The 14,345-nt window shown below is 36.0% G+C and overlaps 3 protein-coding genes and 1 pseudogene across 6 annotated transcripts; 2 read left to right on the top strand and 2 right to left on the bottom strand.

Annotated features, from left to right (window-relative positions):
• The first annotated feature begins 1,551 nt into the window (after nt 1-1,551).
• On the top strand, nt 1,552-4,383 carry BT3 (BTB and TAZ domain protein 3). 2 transcript variants are annotated; one of them, XM_048126716.2, is made up of 6 exons: nt 1,552-1,762; nt 2,676-3,019; nt 3,117-3,212; nt 3,292-3,627; nt 3,707-4,020; nt 4,105-4,383. In XM_048126716.2, exons 2-6 carry the CDS (start codon nt 2,693-2,695, stop codon nt 4,223-4,225), a joined length of 1,194 nt encoding a protein of 397 aa, XP_047982673.1. In that variant the 5' UTR covers nt 1,552-1,762; nt 2,676-2,692; the 3' UTR covers nt 4,226-4,383. The 2 variants fall into 2 exon arrangements, with proteins under 2 accessions (XP_047982673.1, XP_047982672.1); XM_048126715.2 differs by having other exon boundaries at nt 1,555-1,762; nt 3,117-3,247; nt 3,321-3,627.
• Nucleotides 4,384-4,494: 111 nt separating this feature from the next.
• On the bottom strand, nt 4,495-5,029 carry LOC148933819 (uncharacterized). Its single transcript, XM_089063183.1, has 2 exons — nt 4,872-5,029; nt 4,495-4,789 (listed from the first exon to the last, which is right to left on the bottom strand). The coding sequence occupies exons 1-2, from the start codon at nt 4,985-4,987 to the stop codon at nt 4,552-4,554; spliced, it is 354 nt and encodes a 117-aa protein (XP_088919309.1). The 5' UTR covers nt 4,988-5,029; the 3' UTR covers nt 4,495-4,551.
• Nucleotides 5,030-5,301: 272 nt separating this feature from the next.
• LOC125223533 (uncharacterized) lies at nt 5,302-7,678 on the top strand (annotated as a pseudogene). 2 transcript variants are annotated; one of them, XR_016134677.1, is made up of 3 exons: nt 5,302-5,734; nt 6,113-6,175; nt 6,398-7,678. The product of XR_016134677.1 is annotated as an uncharacterized LOC125223533, transcript variant X2 (transcript). The 2 variants fall into 2 exon arrangements; XR_016134676.1 differs by lacking the exon at nt 6,113-6,175 and having other exon boundaries at nt 5,303-5,734.
• Nucleotides 7,679-8,026: 348 nt separating this feature from the next.
• LOC125223532 (putative sugar phosphate/phosphate translocator At1g48230) lies at nt 8,027-12,469 on the bottom strand. The gene is made up of 10 exons (XM_089063181.1): nt 12,174-12,469; nt 11,648-11,954; nt 10,907-11,014; nt 10,476-10,507; nt 10,352-10,402; nt 9,541-9,602; nt 9,186-9,447; nt 8,660-8,925; nt 8,483-8,571; nt 8,027-8,365 (listed from the first exon to the last, which is right to left on the bottom strand). The coding sequence occupies exons 2-10, from the start codon at nt 11,729-11,731 to the stop codon at nt 8,204-8,206; spliced, it is 1,116 nt and encodes a 371-aa protein (XP_088919307.1). The 5' UTR covers nt 11,732-11,954; nt 12,174-12,469; the 3' UTR covers nt 8,027-8,203.
• Nucleotides 12,470-14,345: the final 1,876 nt, after the last annotated feature.

Below are 14,345 nucleotides of genomic sequence, written 5' to 3'. Positions count from 1 at the left end.
CTAGTATAATTTTTGCATGAATTTATACTATCGCACCAAATTACTTGTTTGCACGATATCGTTGGTATTTATATTGTGTTAATATAATTTATTTATACAAGTATAGCAAAACTAGGTGCTGATTTAACCTATAAGATAGAAATGTGACAGTGTTTATGCAGGGGTGGCAACCGTCCAATCTTGGAATTTAGCAGCCATCCAAACCCCACCCACATTCTATTATTTTTCTAGAAAATTCGAATAAATCGAGATCTTCCTAAGAAAAGAAATTGGGCCAAAAGACTTAACAATTCTGTAGTTATTCTTTTCCATTTTTTAAAATTGATTTCTTCACCATATTTATATGGTAGAAGTATCTAATTACTAACTTGACTCCCTTTAACAAAGTAAATCTCGTCATCCATGAATCATTGTCCTCAAAACAGGAAAGAGAAATATAAATTCTAATCTTGTCTGTGAATTTGCACAATTTTGTCATTATGCCTGTTGGAAATAAATCAAGAAGTTGTCTCTTTCAAAATACGGGTCAGTTTTTATTTTTTAAGTAATCAAATTTTTTTAGGAAAACAAGAATGCATTTAATCTCATCATTAAGGAATTTATCATAATATTAAAGTGACTTCCGTAGCATATTTGGTATGAAATTTGTATGCAGTTCTCATAATATTAGTATTGGTCTATTTGTAATTCATAAATCAGGTTAAAGCATGGTTAAATTGTTAATCGTTACTTCATTTTTTTAGAAAATTATTAAATATGAACCAAAATATATCGACTATAAGCTAACACATTTAATGTGTTATCAAAAAAGTGTCTTTGAGCAAATGTACAATACTAATTTTTTACTTTAGTCTAAAGGAAATGGGTGGAAAAATTAGTAAAATATTAATAACATTTTTATATATTAATATTATTGTAGAATGTGATTGTAACTAATTAGTGGAACTGGATTATGTGGTCTATTCACTATAAATGAAAAAGAGTAAATATGTATTTTATTAACGAATATCCCAAAATGACAAAAGGCCTCTTTTATTCGCAGGCAAATAGAGTACTTTTATCCATTATTAATAATCTTGGTATGGATTGTACGAATTTTAATCCCAATCTAGTACTATGAAAGAGATGAAAAACATAAAATTATCTCATCCATTATTAGTGAAAAATAGTCTATCTTGTTAGACAGAAGAATCTATCAAATATGGAATGAAATTAATTTTAGAGTCTATCTCAATCCCAATAGATAGAAACACCTACTCAAATGAATTAAATTATTTTTATGGACGAATTAAAATGAAAAATCAGAATGTATTAGTCGATAAATTATAGAATATACTGTTACAAATTAAAAAATAAAAATCGTAAGAAATAAGCAGAGACAAGAAAATCATACTATCAAATGATTATATAGTGCTAAAACAACAACTCAAAATTCTAAAGCTATGGTGAATATTAGGTATACATACGCCAAATCATGAATCTTGTCAGTTGAAATTAGTGGTCGGAGAAAAACAATAAATGAATCCACGTCATTCATCGAAAAAGCAAAGACTATTCACAAGACTTTCTAAAGCCATCCACCACCAACAGCCAAAAACCTTCTCTTTCTCTATTACAGTTCACAAATATTGAGTTTATCTCCACAGCCACCTTTTCTCCATTTCTTTTCCCTTGATTTCAGCTACAAAAGCTGCATTCACCAATTGTATTTTGATAATTAATCAAATTGATCAAAAAAAATCACTTGTCACTCTGTTTTGAGGTAAGCTTCACAGCTTGTGCTCTGTTTTCTACTGTTGCATTTATGAATTATTGGTTCCTTTTTTGGATTGGTTGAATGTGGCGTGCATATTTTGGCTCTTTGATTCTGAATGTGTGAAAAGTTTTGATCTTTAAAAGAGGGAAGCTTTGTTTTCAATGGTTTAGATTGTAAAGCTTTGATCTTTTAATGTTTCTTGAAGAAGACAATCTTGATACTTAGATTTTCTGATGTTTGGTTTATGTCTACAATTTTGTTTAATTCAACAGTTAGAATATTGATATTCATTAATTGCAAGGCCTGTTTATCTGGATTTCAATGGTGAGCTTGAGTTAATCTTCAATGGCGGATGGGAGGGTTCGAGGGGGGTGGGGTTAAGGGAAAATTTCCGAAAGAATCAACAAGTTTGGTCGATTTCTGGTCAATCCCGCAACTTTTAAAAATAGTTTTAGAACATATGTAAATTATGGACTTTGTTGAGAAAACCTTGATTTACTTTTCTCATTAGTTGATGATGAAGCGCATCTTAGTTGGTAGGACGTTTTCCGTTGATCCTTTCCACTGATAGGTCGGGGTTCTGAACCATTATTGATCATTTAGAAAACCAGTGTGGACAATTCTTTTCTTTTGATGGAAGTTCTTTCAAGAAAAGTGTATATGTGGTGGGGCACCTGAAATGAATTTTGTGCTGTCTTAATCCTCTTAGCCAATGGTAGTCCTCTTAGTTGGATCTCTTTCCAAGAATAGGTTGTTTCCATTGCAAGCTTCCCACAAACCTCAAATGGAAAAATTCTTAGACTTTTGCTCTTGTAAGGAGAAGCCTCAAAGCTTTCTAATGCTGCTGATTCCATACCCGTTTCCTTCCGTGCTGGATTTGTCACGCCTTGTTACTTACTTATAATGTTCCACAATGCAGGTAAACAATAGAGGTTCATGGGCTCTTCGGCTGTTGAGATCTCGTGGCCATCCTCCTCTATTGACTCGTTTGAGCCCTCTTTCGTTATACAGATAGAGGGAGGGAATTCATCGGATAATTTGGACTTCCTTGAGAGTGCAAGGCCTTCACCACGTCCCCGTCTAGATATTCCAAAACCTCCTCCACTTCCTAGGAGAAGATCGAATAGGGGACTTGCAGCATCATGTTTCGTTCCAAAGGAAACGAAAGATATATGGGAGAAGCTCTTCAGTGAGGGGTATGGAGCCGATGTGCACATTTTGACAGACTATGAATCGATAATTGCTGCTCATCAAAGTATTCTGGTGAGCATAGTTTAGCAATCACTCCATTGTTTTATATTCAAAGTTTTGAGTTTCTGATTAGTTTGTTTTTTTTGTTTTTCGTTTCGTTGATCTGTAGAGCATTGCATCTCCAGTCCTTAGGAATCTTTTACAGCAGTCTAAAATCAAGAATCATGTGAGAACTATTCGGATTCCTGGTGTACCGTGTGATGCGGTTCGTGCATTCATCCGTTTCCTCTATTCATCTTGGTAGGAAAAAAAGCATTCACTCTTTCATATTCTGATGATTTCAGATGTCAAAATTCTGGTTTTTATGGTGCAGCTATGGAGAAGAGGTGATGCAGAAGTTTGTCCTCCATTTACTGGTTCTATCACACTCTTACGTCGTTCCATCGCTTAAAAGAGTCTGTGAACAAACGCTCGAACGAGGCTGGCTGACCAAAGAAAACGTTATTGACGTGCTGCAGCTAGCTAGAGGTTGTGACGCTCCACGCCTTGCCTTCGTCTGCTTGCGTATGATAGTTCGCGACTTCAAAAGCATCTCCACTACCGAGGCGTGGAAGGTGATGAGGCACGCTGATCCCACCCTCGAGCAAGAGCTAGTGGAGTCCGTTGTCGAAGAAGATTCAGTGAGTCACCAATCCTTTACTACATACTAGTGGAAAGTGACCTCGAAGAGAGCTGTCTTATGTTCTAACCGTGTCGCAGAGGAGGCAAGAGAGGTCGAAGAAAGTCGAAGAGAAGAAGGTGTACGTCCAGCTGTACGAGGCAATGGAGGCTCTGCTCCACATCTGCAAGGACGGGTGCAGGACAATCGGGCCTCGCGACAAGGCTCTCAAAGGGAGCCAGGTTGCCTGTGGCTTTCCCGCGTGCAAGGGGCTCGAGGCCCTGATCCGCCATTTCTCGGGATGCAGGACGAAAGTCCCCGGCGGGTGCGTGCACTGCAAGCGCATGTGGCAGCTGCTCGAGCTGCACTCGCGCATGTGCAACGACCCCGACTTCTGCAAGGTCCCTCTTTGCAGGTAAGAGTGACATGACACACCACTTTTGTGAATGTAAATTGATTTTTATCAAAGATTTGATTGGAAATGTTTGGAAAATGTTAGGCATTTTAAGGTGAAGATGATGCAACAGAGCAAGAAAGAGGAGGTTAAGTGGAAAATGTTGGTGAGAAAAGTGACAGCAGCAAAGAATGCTCAGAAACTGCTCTCATTTAGAAGGTTTTAGTTTTTAGTAATGTGAATACATATGGCCAATATTTTAGCAGGCCTTATTCAGATTGAAATAATCAATGTAATAATTTAGATGAAATGAAAAAAATATAAATGTACAGAACAATTTAAGTGTCTTCTTATAAAGTTGTTGTCTTGGATTTCTTCTGTTAATTTTCCCTTTTTCTCCTTGCATTTCATGTGTTCATGCTACCATTTTCATCAGCAGAAATGTCGAAACATCGCAATCGAAAAGCAAAAAGTGGAAATGAATGAACATTATGATTCATGTTCAATTGAATTCATAACTTATTCAAAGGCAATTCTGGTGAAAACACACATCTACTGAGATGGAGATGTTTCTTGAATGACCTTTCCTTTATCTCTAAGCTTAGCAATGGTTTCCTTCAAGGCTTCTTTCCTCTTCTTGCTAGCAAGAACCTTTGCTGCCAAACCAGTCACATTTGGGTCCTTCTTCTCCTCGGGCGGGGGAGGAGGAGGCCTTCTCGCGGCTCCCCACGCATTTCCACCACCAACACTCAGTCCCAACAACACACCAGCCAACCCCATTGCAACATCCCTACATTCCACACATTCTTACTTAGAAAATATAATCAAGAGTCTTAAAAAAAATGTAGTGATCAAGAAAATCAGACACAAACCTCCTTTGCACAGATGTTTTCTGATGAGGAAGTGCAGCATTGCAAGCATAGAATCTTGTGGAGGTTGAGGGTTTTGGTGCATGGGGAGTAATAGGGGCTATGCCTATATGGCTCATGCTTATTTTACCTAGCTTTATTTTTGGGGGAATTTGGAACTTTGAAGAGTATATATTTTTATGTGCATCAAGAAATTTAGTTTGTGGATAGTGTTGGCCTTTACATCCTTTGATTAACTAGGTGGTGAGACTTCATTGGTTGCTATTTGATAAGAGGGCTAAATCTTGTGGCCCTAATTCAATGAAATTTGACCCTTTACAACATGTGTATGTGTGCTCTTTATCAATTTGTCAAAATTTTATTCCAAATAAAATTTAAGGTAAGGGAATATTATTTTGGCACCCCTTCAACGAAATACTCCATATGTCTTCCTCAAACCAAATGTGCGAAACATACTTTTGTAAAAAAGTCATAAATTGAGTGAACTATAACTATATTTTGATGTTTGCACATTCATGATCCCTTAAAGAATTTGTGGGAAGTCCTTGAACTTGAATTCAAAAAAATGTAAGAGAATCTAAAATGCAAAGCACAAAGCTCAATAAATTTCCAATAATATGGTGATTTGCATTATTATTTATTTTTTACTTCTTAATGATTTGAATTTTGACATGGGAAATGAAAGTTCCAACAAAAGTGGAGGCCCAAGAAAAAAGGATGGGCCCAATCTAGCCCATTATTGAAGGCCCACCAAAATAAAAAATTTCCTTTCCCCTCCATTTTTTCCAATCAAATCTTCAGCTGTTCCAGACTTCCAGTGTTGAAGAGCCCTAGGTTAGGGTTTCGGAACTACCTCTTAAACCAAGGTAATGTTTCTACGATTGCATAATTTTAGTGTTTACGAGCTTCTCTTTGATGCATAATTCATACTTTTCCCCGATTGTAATGTGCATAATTTTGCTCTGCGTCTTCCCCATTTCGGGTTTGTTAATTAGATGATCGATTTTCATTTTTGTCGTGGCTGGTTGTTTTCTCTCTATTCGTTTACTTTTTTATGGTTGATTTGCGCTGTGCGTACTGGAATTTGTAATTGCCACTGGAGATTTAGTTTTGCTTGTTTTAGATTTGGCAAGTCATTGCTTTGGATAGCTGTGGACTGTTTTCAGTAGATTTGTTTTTGATCGACACTCTCTCTCTCTTTTCTTTCATGTTCATGATTTTGCTTATGCTTGGGTGGTGTCCAGGAAGGAGTAGTTGGTGCTCAAAACGTTGTGGATTTATCTTTTGCTGGATTTGATGTGAATATTGTAAGAAGGCTGCGGTGTTGATTTTGTTTATGAAGGAATACATATGAAATCTACGGAATGCTTTGAGTGTGGGAAATTTATTCTTGCTGATTAGGGTGGAAGAGTAGATATAGTTTGTTATTTGTATCATGCTCTTTGATCCTACAATTCTTATTTTTCCTACTAGTATTGTTTAATTCTGTATCTTGTCTGATTTGATGGCATCATGAATTGTGTAATCAGGCAGAGCTAAAGTTCACGGCTATTTTCTTCATATTCAATCAAAGGTCTAACAGAAACATAAACGACAATGCAAGTCGAAAGTGCTCTTTCGGTGGTTGGTCCAAAGCCAACAGAGTTGTCAACTTTCACACACAGCTTTGGCCCACCTGGTTCAGGACCCAATGGGAAACAGCGGACATCAAGCTTAGAAGCGCCTATAATGTTACTGGCTGGGCATCAAAGTGCAGTCTACTCAATGAAGTTTAATCCTGCTGGGACTGTCATTGCATCTGGTTCACATGACAGGGATATCTTTTTGTGGAATGTGCACGGTGACTGCAAAAATTTTATGGTCTTGAGAGGGCACAAGAATGCTGTCTTGGATGTTCAGTGGAATACTGATGGTTCGCAGATAATATCAACAAGCCCTGATAAAACTTTAAGGGCATGGGATGTTGAGACTGGGAAACAGATTAAGAAGATGGTCGGGCACTTGTTTGTTGTGAACTCGTGTTGCCCTGCTCGGAGGGGCCCTCCTCTTATCGTCAGCGGATCGGATGATGGAACTGCAAAACTTTGGGATATGCGTCAAAGGGGTTCCATTCAGAGTTTCCCAGACAAATACCAGATCACAGCAGTCAGTTTTTCTGATGCATCTGATAAGATTTACACTGGTGGCATCGACAATGATGTCAAGGTGTGGGATTTACGAAGAACTGATCCTGTTATGAAGCTTCAAGGACATCATGATATGATCACTGGTTTGCAGCTGAGTCCAGATGGGTCTTACCTTCTAACAAACAGCATGGATTGCTCCCTTCGAATATGGGATATGCGGCCATATGCCCCCCAGAATCGCTGCGTGAAGATTCTTGAAGGTCATCAACACAATTTTGAGAAGAACCTGCTGAGGTGTAGCTGGTCACCTGATGGAAGCAAAGTTACTGCTGGTAGTAGCGACTGCATGGTCTACGTATGGGACACTACTTCAAGACGCATACTGTACAAGCTCCCTGGCCATACTGGGTCAGTGAATGAATGCGTCTTTCATCCCAATGAACCGATAATCGGGTCTTGCAGCAGCGACAAGCAGATATATCTTGGTGAAATTTAGTTCTCTTATCCAACGTCGATCCTGTATGGTTGAGAAGTGAAACTCTTAATTGTAGGATTACTGTCTGTTTGGTTTCTGTGGTTATGTGCTTTGTAGAAGAGATTGAGTTACGCCATGCCAAATTTTACGAATCTCTTTTTAACATGTATCAATTTGCCGATGATCAAAATAACTGTGCCTTACTTCTATTGATTCTGATGTATCATCTCGATGTTAGTTGAACAGTTCTTCATTTATTTCAAATCGTTCAAGTGTAATACAATTTCTAGTTGCTAGCTCAGTTAGATTAGGGCATTTTAAGCATTTATTTCAAATCGTTGAAGTGTAATACAATTTCTAGCTGCTAGCTCAGTTGGATTCGGGCATTTTAAAGTATTGTGCTGCTTGTGATATGTTATTTATATGGTAGTTGTTATCTTGTGAAATACTCCTTTATATAAGTATTTTTTGCCATATCTTTTGATTATCATCAATCTTTCTAATAACAACTTTGATATTGATATAGTACATGATACATCTGCATATTGTAATGGGAATTAACGCAAACAGCCTACTATTCCATTGCATACTCCAAACCCTCTTAAGAGGTGTTTTAAGTATCCATGATGATACTCTCTAGATAAAGAATTAACAATGCACTGCAAAAAAAGAGCTGCTCCAAGAATAGACCAACAATAGAAGGAACAACTGTAATTCAATCCCAGCACCTATCTCTAACTAGGTTTTGACCTCGACAACAGACCCTTCGAAGCAGGAATAAAAGGGACGTCCTCATCTATCACAACCTCTATATGCCCACTCCTTGCGTTCTTTAATCCCATACCATTGTTTGAGGAGTTGTCGTCCAGACCATACATATTGGAAGATCTCAGATCCTGTACCAGAACACAATTTTGTTGGTTTATCAAGAGTTGACGAAATAGTCATTTAGGAGTGATGTGAAAAATATTGGAAGATTGTGAGAATTGTTTTTAACGAAGAAGAATTTTTACCTTTGCTGTTCGTTCACCATCTCCGGGAGATTGGGATGACCTAACATCATTGGCCTTCAAGTAATTGTACATGACAACACCACAAAGGGCTGTAGAAACAATGATAACTTCAAAACATGGTCTTCAAGCAGACTACTTTCAGAGAAATACAAATTTAGCATGGAATAAGATTTGTACCAACAGCATAACCGATGATATTAAGCTTTGTGATGGCTGACTCCGGGAAAATGACAGTTGAAAGGGCGATAAGAATCCAGTCTTTCAGAACACCAGCAACTCGAATAGTAATAGCACTGGTTCTACCAATTACCAGGAAGATTGAGAAATTTAAAGCCAATGCACAGAGTGCATTTGAGAAGAATATCCAAAAATTGAACCGGATCTGTGATACTTCAATCCCGGGCATCTCCAAGAGGTACCATGGTACAAAGAGGAACACAAAACTGCAAAGACAAGGAAAAAGGACATATCAAGTATTATCCATGTTCAATACATATAATAAAGCTAAATACTGAAAAGTCAATATGGCCACCAAGCATCCATAGCATGTTTAGTTGGAGATGCCATAACCCAGATCATCAAAGTTGGTACAATTTCACTGTCATACTGGATCAGCACAGATTTTAATTTTGCAAGATGTAAGGCATGCACTTTCCTATGTGCATTTCTCAGAAATTTTATTTTATCAATGGAAGAAGTGTACCTGCATGGAGCAATGTAATACAAGCTTGTGATAGGATTGAGTGTTAAGCCCTTCTTTTGAAGAAGAACTTGGGTGAGAACCAATCTAAGAGCTTCTGCAAATATTCCGGTAACTTGATACACCGTGCCCACTACATTAAAATGGATTTCCCCATATGATGATATCACAACCCCAAAACTGACCAACAGCATGTTCAGAAATAAATCACATCTTAATTTGTCGGTTCCACAAAGAACAGCCATGAGAAAAGTGGCAACTGGCACTGCCATCAAGTATAATTATAAAATAATAATCAGTCATCTTCCTGTGCCTGAAATTGATATAGAGGAGGTCAAATGAAAATAGGTAAACATACTCAAGGCTTTGAGCATCTGGATGAAGGCCACAGAGATGAATAAGTAGGCTGTATTTCCAAACCTGTACAAAAAGTATAGACCTAAGTAAACGTAGAAAAGAACATGGCATATAAAACATAGTCTGGCATAACCAAACACAAACACTCACTTATCCACAGCTGTTAGGGAATTTCATACTTAAATCCTATACTTTCAAAGGCCAAAGCAAAACTATGAGTAGATTTTATGTTTGGTTTTTTGTAAATTCTGTTCCTGTATCTCAGGCCTCTGCATATTTATTACCCAGTTTATATTTAGTTTGTGAAAGATTACTTTGTAAGCATCGACCTAATATAAGTGTGATGGGAATTACTGAGAACAGCTATAAATTTAAGGATAAGAAACAAAGGTGTATTTAACATTTAATCTTACCATAAGAAACAAAGGTGATAGTTGATACTATAATCTCTTGAACATTTATTTCCATGCATATCATTAAGAGATTAACCATAGTAAATTCAACTTGTACTAAATTGAGAGAAAAACTGAACTACACACTTCAGAACAAACAATGTGTTGTTGTAAACATCACGATTCATTTTTGCAGGGGCTGTTAGCACTGATGGTAATATTTAACAAGGTAAAACTCCAGTATATAAAAGAACACAGACAAACTCATGATACTCTTAAGTAGTCACTAGTCAATTTTTAAGTCTCCTAGTAATAGGTGATTAACAATTACTGCATAAAAGGTAGCAAGTCTCTGATGTAGCATACAAAACCGTGAAAGCGAGCAAGGAACTTATAATCTGTGGAAAAATCATCACATACCAAAGACTTGCCGCAAAGAATGCACTGATAGGAATCACACATGTCGCATATCTGCAAACACCAAAAGACATGATCAGACTAGATGCTATATGAGGTGAGTAAGAAAGAGGTGAACATCTCTTACATTTCAAAAGTCATCTTCACAGGTGATACAACCTGAAAAGGGGGGGAGGAAATGATATTGAATGAAGGAATATAAAAGGCAAAGGAAATAAGACGAGATTACAAACTGACAACTGTAGTAGGCTGTAGGAAATCACCGAAGGATAGAAGACAAAACAGTTACCAAACTTCAACAAATTAAACTCAAACATAATTTTCTCTCACAAGAGTTATCTACAAAGCTGTGGTGCCTTATTTCAATTTGAATCTAGAGTATAGTATTGGCTAGAGATAACACCTAACCTAGAACATCAAAATTCAAACTACAAAGTATAAACTTTTAAGTAGATGATAAAAAAAACTATCATAGGGGCACAAATGATACTCATGGTAGCAAGAGAACAGCAAGAATAATGAACTACTATAACATAAAAGAAGCAAAACAATCTGTACCTTAAGAACACGGATCAGAACGAATGCCACAAAACCTGAAAAGCCCATATGAATCATGGTAAGAGTTATCGGCAATGGGAAATTGAAATACTTTGGCGACAGAACCCACTGCAAACAAGAAAACGTAAAAGGGGGGTAAATGTGAGGTCATAAATATTGAAGAAAGCAACAACAAACTATTTTGTATACTAATGGAAACTATAATGGTTACAATAGTTAAAAAATTTATTTCTTGTGCATATATAACAAAATAACTAAACATCTAAGCTTAGTATGTTCATATATTTTTAATATTTATCAATTATATACAAGAGTCTGGGAACATTTGAGGGTTGAGACCTGGCCCTCTATCATGTAAATAGACAGAGACAAAACACATCAGCATTTACACCTTTTCCTTTTTTTGTTTTCTTTCAGTTTTGCTACATGCAAAAAGTGGATTATTTTCGAGTATCTTAGGTACAAGATCGCTATCCTCTTTAATGGACAGCACAGAGTTCAGGAACCACAAACTAATGTGCACTGTATAACATTTTTGCAGAAAATGAGTATAAGCGAATCTTTTAATCGTATTCTGTATCATATCTTGGCCATTTTGTCCAAACATAACCCCGTATGAACAATGCAAATCACTTAAACTCTAACTGGAAGTTTAACATGGTTAAGGGTATCAACCATACACAATGCAAATATGCAAAACTATGGCTGTGATATCATGGCCATTAAGCAGGCTATACATACCTTGTTATACAGAATAACTCCCGAGGATAGTGTTATGTACACTAAGAGATACAGGTAGGTCAGCAGAAGGTGTTTGCTGATCATTGTGCCTAATTTGGTCCCTTCCAATCTATGCACTCATGCCCCGAATATCACAACCTGAAATTCGTCCCTACTAAATCTAACTAAACTAGTTATTTTACAACAAATCGACTGAACAAGATGCTAGATCTTCTGAAGATTCTCTCATTCATTCCCTTGACAAATGACAAAAATTCGCCTTTCCGGACAGAATAGCTAATGCTGCAACTCCAACAGCCATTCCAACCTAGACAATGATCAGAATCCATCAATACATCGGCATTACAAATGAATTACGGTCCATTAATTTCATCAAAAATCTACATTGTCAGTTTAATACACCAAAATAGCAGCTACAGGCTGGCATTGCGAAGAAACGTCGCAAAACATTACAGCAAACACGTAACGCGCAGAGTCGAAAAATGTTAATATTAGCAAAATCATAGAATTTGAGAAAAGATCGAACCTGAATGCTACAATTAGAGGTGCAACTTCAACTTTGCCTCTGTAAAGGCAGTCGATTTGAGTTGGGGAAAACAGAAAAGAGTTGAAAAAATCTTGCTAGTCGAGTTGGAACTCTCGTAGCTAACAATGGATTTAGGATCTACAATTTTAGTGGGGAAAAGTGTGATTTAGTGAGGAAGATTGGATGAATGTTGGTGGCGATGAATCAGAGAAGAAAAAACCTCTTCCAGATCTCAGTGCCTCACTAAATCGAATGGTTTTTCGTTTTCCTCTTCAATATTTTAAGATTGCTGTAATTTCATTTTTTTCTATTTATTATTTGGGGAAATGCAAGTTATTTAGGTGGGGTTATAAATATATTAGCAATAAATTAGTAAAAATAGCTGTCAATGATTTATGTTTTTGTCCTATTTGACTAATAATGCCAATATAACATTTGACATATTTTACCAAATAATCACAATTTTACAAGTATAGTGTAATTATGGATTATAGTATCCCCTCTGTGTGCCATTAAGAGTCTCGATTTACCATTTTAGTCCGTCAGCAATTAAGAGTCTCGTTTATCATTCACATTTTGTTATAAAACTAATACTCCCTCCGTCCTAGTTTAGGAGTGCAATTTAGTTAGGCACATATTTTAAGAAATTGTTGGAGTGTGTAATAGTTGAAGTAAGGTAGTGGAAGGTGAGACCCTTTTGACTTTTTGTATGTTTAGGATTTTGTTTTATTTTACTTTTATGAAAGTAATGACATTTGAGTGTAAATTTCATCAACAATAAGGTTAAATTTTATGTCCAAATATGGTAAATTCTAAATGAGACTTTTAAACTGGGACAGGGCAAAATAGGACTCTTAAACTGGGACAGAGAGAGTATGTAAAAATGAGTCACATTCCACTGTCTTTTCTCATTCACTTTCCTTAACATTTCTTAAAACTCATGTCGAACTCAAATGAGATTCCTAATGGCAGAACGAAGGGAGTACTTTTTGTTTTGCATTAACGTTGGTGATGTGTCCATGAAAATTGTCAGACTTACATCTTAAGCACCATTCCGTAGTCGAGAAATTGCAAGTTCAAATTTATCTTGGCTAGAAGTTCAGCCACATTCGCTTGGACTTGTTGGAAAGATGGTCTCGACGCACTCTCATGCACAACTTGATGTGTTGTTGTTGTTGCACGACTCTTTGTTCATTGCTTTTCTCGTCACTTTTCTCTTTTGCTTAAGACCACCTCCAACCATACACCAAATCCCATTTTTGGTGTAAAAATGTGCTCCAACCATACTCTATACCCATACCCATTTTTGGGTTTTTTAATCAAACAACACCAAATTTGAAGTGAATACCAAAATTGAGTATCTACTGCCAAAATTTTTTAAATATTGCATAATAGTCCTTATTATTAATTTGATAGTTGAATCAGCCGGCGGCCAATTTGTATACTGTCAATTTGTGTACTAGTACTAGTACTTGATAGTTGATTCAAACTATCAGCAGCATAATTTAAGCCATCTCCAACCATTTACACCAAACTCAAACCCATTTTTGAGTTTGGGTCACACCAAAAAGTAGTTTTACTCCAATCATTTACTCCAAACTCAAACCCAAAAGAATATTCCATATTTATATTCTTTTTATACCTTTTCAATTATACCTACATATTTACTTAAATTACATATTAATCCCATAATATTTTATCAATAATTTATGTAACTTAAATAATTATACAATTTTTTTTTATTAATATATTTATGTATTAAATATATTTTATATTAAAAAATTACACTACTTTTAAAATTAAATACACTAAACTTGCAATAATAAAATTCAAAATATAAATTGAAACTCATTTAAATATATCGCAATTACATAAAACATATCACGATAAACATAAAAAATAGCTAAAATTCAAGACTCGAAATTTGTGTATTGTTCCCACAAATGATCAACTAGCGCATTTTGAAGTTCCAGATAAGCACTTTTATTTCTTATTGTGTCATATCAGGCCATATACTCTTGAAATAATAACAAGATTTTTTCTGCAATATTCATTCCTATTTAGTTATTATTTGTAAAAAAACATAATTTATTATAATATAGTCAGCTTGCTAATTTCTATTTAATTATTTTGATTAGAAAAATATATGTAAATTCCATGAACAAATTGTGT

The sequence above is a fragment of the Salvia hispanica genome, chromosome 1 (genome assembly GCF_029641045.1).
Source record: "Salvia hispanica isolate PSC_SH4W2 chromosome 1, Shi_PSC_v1, whole genome shotgun sequence".
NCBI classification, from domain to species: Eukaryota; Viridiplantae; Streptophyta; class Magnoliopsida; order Lamiales; family Lamiaceae; genus Salvia; species Salvia hispanica.
This window is presented reverse-complemented; position numbering and strand designations above follow the sequence as displayed.